The 6,000-nt window shown below is 51.2% G+C and overlaps 1 protein-coding gene across 1 annotated transcript; it reads right to left on the bottom strand.

The window, feature by feature from the left end:
* Positions 1 to 689: 689 nt before the first annotated feature.
* Prrg3 (proline rich and Gla domain 3) lies at positions 690 to 5,795 on the bottom strand. Its single transcript, XM_077107191.1, has 4 exons — positions 5,731 to 5,795; positions 2,813 to 2,851; positions 1,633 to 1,793; positions 690 to 1,217 (listed from the first exon to the last, which is right to left on the bottom strand). The coding sequence occupies exons 2-4, from the start codon at positions 2,817 to 2,819 to the stop codon at positions 690 to 692; spliced, it is 696 nt and encodes a 231-aa protein (XP_076963306.1). The 5' UTR covers positions 2,820 to 2,851; positions 5,731 to 5,795.
* Between the last annotated feature and the right edge of the window lie 205 nt (positions 5,796 to 6,000).

Here is a 6,000-nt window from a genome sequence, read left to right as displayed (position 1 = left end):
ACAGTTCTTGCGGGCCCCTTGGTCAGTCTGCAGGGAGGAGCTCTGCTACCCAGTCCCCTGCCCTGCATCCTTCACACAGACCTGGTCAGGAGGGTGGGGGTGGAATCACAGAACTGTGCAACTGACTTCCCTAGGCCTCATAAGAATGGCCTGGGTGCTATTGTTTGTTATTTATCTTTGTTATTACATTTTTGTAATTACATGATTTGTCTTGTTGTTGCTAAATCCTTGTCCCATCCTTACAATGTAAGACAGGACAGAAAGCACAGAACTGTTGAGGAAGACTGGTGCTGTGGGGCTGGCTTCTCTCCCTCACCTCTGGGCCCATACACAGGTCTCCAGCCAGCCCCACAGCTCCAGCCACAATCAACACAATGGACTGATTCCTTTGGCATTAAGAGAAGCCAGTCCCTGATGGGAGGACAGGACAGTGGGGGTTTGGGAGGTTTGGGAAGAGCTGGGCTCTCAGGTGTGTAGCTCTTCCCAGGGGGCTTTGCGTCATGTGTGCTCCTGACCCCCATCCTCCCCACCTGTCTCTGACAACTGACTTCCTAAAAATCCACGGTTAGGGAATTATTTGGCAACAAGGAGGCTAAGGCTGTTTTGTGGTGGCACAGTCTTTCAAAAGTTGAAAAGAAAACAGGAGGCCTCAGAAAGAGGCTTTCACACAGGCCAGAACAAGTGACCTACTACTTGTCTGCACCAGGGCTGGCAGCCACTATCTCCTCATATTTTGGGGGTGGGTCACTGTAGGAGACACTGGCCTCCTCACTGCTGCCCTCCTGGGGTGCGGTCACCTCCTCGTAGGAGGGAGGAGGAGTGGCACTGGACAGCCTGGAGAGAGAGAGCTCAGGGAGGTAGAGAGTGCTCTCAAGCCGGACTGTGGCTCTGCCCCCTCGGCCAGACCCCAGCACCACCTGTTGGGTGCTCCCAGCCTCACGGTGACCAGAGGACTCTCCCTGGCTATGCACAGTGCCACGATACACCATGACCCGGGGGAGGCTGTGCCCAGTGCGACTGGCTAGGTACCGGTTCTGAGCATAGGAGGGGTGATGACGAGTTGCTTTCTGCAGCTGGCACCTCCAGATGATGAACAAGGCGATGACAATCAGCAACGCTACTCCTAGCAGGGGCACAACCACATACATGGCATCCGAACTCTGGGAGGGGTCTCGGACTGAGTAGACAGCATTGGGGTACCCCTTCCAGAACTCCATCTGCAAAAGAAGAAGGGCTACTCACAATTGGGGAAGGTGGATGAAAGGAGATGCTCACCAAGTGCTCATGCTCCACATAGACCCCAGTGGCCTTCAGCAAGCCTCAGCTTAGGCTGGGCAGGACCTGGAGCTCTTTCCCACCATTCCTCTTCTGACTGCCCTGGAAGATCCATCAGAAAGAGGCTGTAGAATGGACCAAGCACAAAAGACAACGCTCCCATGTGAGAAGGCCCTCCCCAAACCAGGCAATGGAATTGGAAGGGCATTTGATCCGTTCCTCTCTGACCCCAGTGGATATGCTAAGCTGGGGTGGCTTTTGTTCCTTGCTTCTGACCCAGCCCAGGTATCCAGGTCTGTTATTGTTGTTCCTGGGTCTACTTTTACCCCCAGAACCCAGCCCCAAGGTAGTACATGCCGTTTTCTCTTTGTTCTCAAACACCTCCTTGACTTCCTCATAGCTGCAGATCTCTTCCATGCACTCTCGCTCAATGGTGCCCTGGCGCAGCTCCTCCAGGAACTCGTTGGCACGAGGGAATCGTTTCAGGACAGAATGTGCATTCTTGGCCTCCAGAAACACTGAGGAGAGAGTGGTACCGAGGACTGCAATGGGGGTACCCAGGCTAGCCCGGGGACGGAGGCACAATTAGGGCAGGAAACAAGGCAAAAACAGCAACCACATGCCAGGCTTCCTCCACCCAGAGGGTGGGTTGCTCTTTGCAAAAGGGGTAAAAGGGATGACTGTCTACAATGCCATGCTATTCCTATCTAGACTCCAAGGGTCCTGGCAGGGTTCAAGCCCCTGATAGTACAGAGAAAAATGAGAACCAACAGAAAGGGCAGTTTATAGTGCATGGGAGCAAGAAAGAATGCAAGTTCTGAGTTCTGTAGCCATCCATGAATAAATAAACAGGATCTGCATTTACGTCTTTGACATTGATGCTGGTGGGACTCATACTGGTAATCACACAGGACTCCACCAGGAAGGCATCCATTTGCCTGAATTGGCTGCCTGTGCCATCAGGTCACCTGGCATGAGTAGTTTTACTTGGACATTCTAGTACAAAGCCAGGCTGAGGAGACTAAATGCATATGAACCTGAGAGTACATCCTGGAATAGAGGCTTGGGGTCTACATGGAGAATCTAAGCATTAGTAGATCTGGCACATACCCTTCCTGAAAAACTGCCATTAAGTGGTAACCATATATATATATTCCAAAAGAACAAACCCAGCTACAGTTGTATGACTGGCATGAAATGAGCTATGTATCTCCAAAGCTGAAGTTTTGGAGGATGAAATAAGAGGTAACATTTGCTCCTGGTGTTCACCCAGAGGTGGGACACCTCTTAGTTTCCCCTTCTCTAGGCCTCATGGCCTGTCACATTAGTGTGTTACAAAGGCCTGGTAAGTGCACATCTCCAAGTAACACATGCTCCAGAAGTCAGCCATGTTCCACATGCTCAGCCAATTGGACAAGAGCCACAGGGCCACCTAGGGAGAGGAAAGCTGAGAAGGACTTGAAAAATGAACATGTTCTTCTCCCATGAGTCCCTAGGCAGGGCTGAAACCCATTCTGCTGGGTCAGGAGAAACTCACCTGCCATGATGCTCCCTCAGGCTTCAGTGGCTCACTCGCCTGGCAAGAGAGAAAAACAGAGTTGTGGTGAAATCACACCTTCATATCTTTGGGGAACCCCCTCCCTGCCCTGGAATGGGACACCCCACACTGACCTGGTCAAAAGATCAAAGCAGCACATCATGAGGTGCAGCACCCTCCATGCCCTCCACTCATACCTCCCGTTGTTCTCATTCTCCCCCAGGCTCTTCTCCAGAGCTTCCCAGGGACCCAACAGAGCCCAAAGCAAACCTTTCAGCTATTTCCCCCAAGAACACATAAGGGTTGACCTTTTGCTTTAAAAAGGAAAACTCCTACAAGCTAAAGCTCTTTCCTTCCTCATCCCCTCAATGAATCTTTGTGCCTTCACACTGGAAAGGACCTCAGAGACAGATAAGGAAATGAAGCCCAGAGAAAAGGGGGAGGGGGAGATTGGGCAAGGTTAAGCAAATGAACCACAACAGAGACACGACCTGAATTCAGAAATAATTCGGATCACAATGGAGTGTCCCAGATGCCTTTAATGACAAGCACATTCCTTGAAAGCCAAACTTAAGACAACAACAACCATCTCCAATGTCCTACAGTAACCATCCGCAGACACCTGTTCTGCATGGTCAGATCCCCCACCTACAACACAGTCATATTCTTACAATCCCAAAACAAGATAACCTGCTCAGTTCATTGTCACCATTCAGGGAGGCAAGATAACCGGGCTGTTCTGGAAGCAGGCATCTCTCAGTCTCTTTGTGTTAAAGTCCACTGAAGCACAGTACCAAGAAATGGATTTAAATGATCAAAACTGAGACAAAGGGCTGCAATAGAGCTCAGGGACAGAGCACTTGCTTAGCATGTGCCAGGTCCTGTGTTCCATCCTCAACACACACATGTGCATGCAAACACACCCACACCTACACCCCCCCCCACAAACACCCCTGAGATACTAACTAGAAGAGTTGCCTCTAACATGAACTAGCATCTCACAGCCTCCTCTCATTTTCTCCTAAGGAGTTATCTGGCCAATATGTAAACCATGGGCACAGTGTACCACTCTCCTGCCCCTCCTTGCAACACACATTCCCAAGCACTCATCCACCATATTCTGGAGCACTAGACAGGCCATCCACATCTGGGAGCAATAATCCCCACTGTTCCCCTCCCCAAGCAGAAGCTCATGTTTTATGACTAACGGGATGCAAGACATGTGAGCTGTGTAACCCATTATGCTACCCTTTTTGCCTAGACTGCCAGGAAGTTCAGTGTTAACACTAATAGTCCAACACATGCGCCCTGGGGCCCCAGCTGTTAGGCACATATGCTTCTCTCGTACAAGTTGGTGTGGTTTTCTATTTATGTTTCCAGAATCCTATTGTACATTTACACTGTGGCTTTTAATCCTCTTGGCAAACAGGTAGGATAGAAAGCATGGACAAATTCACAATGAAAGGAAAAACAACAAATCTAACATTCATCTGTGGTATCACCATGTCAAGGAGCTTTCTCTATTGAATCTTGCAACAATCTCACCAAAGACTCTTGACATATGAATGTGAATTTGCCAAAACATGGGCCTACCATTTTGTGACAGTTGTCACTTAATGTTTATAATGGTAAAGATGGGACATTATCTCAAAATACTGCCTTCATTATGGATATCCAAAGCCCATGTCTTGAGGTGTGGGGCTATCAAGCCTGACAGCAAGGTCTTTTGGTTGAAGGAAAATGGAACCGATGTGTCAGTGTTTGAAAAGAATGAGCAAAGGCTTCACTAATAAGGGAAGAAAGAAAAATATGCTTCATTGCTTACGGAAGGGAACTGCGATGTTTTTAATTTTTTTTACATGGAAAAATTACATAATAGCATACATACAGCCAGCTACCTTTTGTCCCAAACACATAGACTTTGGTGCATGCACACCCACACATATCAGGGACCCAAGTGTAGATTATTCTGGCACCTGCAGAAGTCATTAGTTCATTTTTAAGCTTCAAAGGACCCAAGATCTCCCCAAAACAGCTCACATGGCATTACCCACTCCATTAGCAATTCTGTAGCCACCATCACTGCTGCTGCTGCCTGCCATGAGGCCTCCTCCCCCTCCCTCCCCAAAATTTAGCGCCTGCTTCTTCCCCTATAAATACACCATCAATAGGCAGTTACTATGGCAACAGTGAAGAAGCGCGAGGGCTCCACGACAGAGAATGCTGCTGCAGTCACGCATGTATATGTCCCTCCTGCCCCTGGTGGATACTGTAAAGCTGATTGTAGGCTGAAGGAATTTTTAACCCACTCCCCACAGGAACACAGCTGAATCCTGACAGCCTGGAAAGGAAGGAAGGCACGGAGCTGGCCACCACAAAGACCTTCCTTAACCCCACCCCAGGCCAAAGCCTGTGAATCACAGCGCTCTGGGACACACAGCTCCCAAAGTCCCTCACATGGGGACTGGTGGCCACCAGAGCACCTGGTGTCCAAAGACATGGCCTCAAACCACTTCTCCAAATCTTAGCCCAATTGATTTCCACCACTCAGAACTGATCGGCAGGAAAGGGTTCTGTGATTTCCAAATCTCATGAATCATCGACCCACCCAGTGACACAGCAACTCCCAAATTATACTCAAACTCAAACTCTGGGGCCCCCGTGTCCCCTGGCACTCATGCCATCCGTGAAAGTGCCTGTCCTCGCCCACCTTTGCCCGACACCAACACCTTGGCCAATAACTACTGCTTCTGGCCCAGCAACACTCTTCTCCCGGGTCTGCTAGATACCCCAAACGCCTTGGCCGACAGGGCCTCCAGATCCGCCCCCCTCCCCAACAGTGCCTCATGCCCAGCTCAGTGGCCCTGGACACGGATCCGTGCCCTCGGGGATGGGGCACCCAACCCAAACGGCCTCACCGTTCTCCGGGCCCAGGAGGCGGCCGCCCTGTTTGCGCACGCAGCCCGCCACCTCGCTGCTGCGCCTCTTCCAGCAGGGCCCCTGTCCCCGCCCACCTGCTCCCCGTCGGCCAAGCCCCCCAGCCCAGCCCAGCCCTCTCCTCCCTCTGTCCCTCCCAGCCCCGCTGCCCTCCCGCCGCCCCAGGCGCCCGTAGCCCTCCCGGCCAGGGCCAAAGTGCGCCTGGAGCCCCGCCCCTCACAGCCAGGCACCCAGGCCCTGCCCATTACCTC

The sequence above is a fragment of the Callospermophilus lateralis genome, chromosome X (genome assembly GCF_048772815.1).
Source record: "Callospermophilus lateralis isolate mCalLat2 chromosome X, mCalLat2.hap1, whole genome shotgun sequence".
Classification (NCBI taxonomy): Eukaryota; Metazoa; Chordata; class Mammalia; order Rodentia; family Sciuridae; genus Callospermophilus; species Callospermophilus lateralis.
The sequence above is the reverse complement of the archived record's forward strand: the minus strand, read 5'-3'. Positions and strand labels throughout refer to the sequence as shown.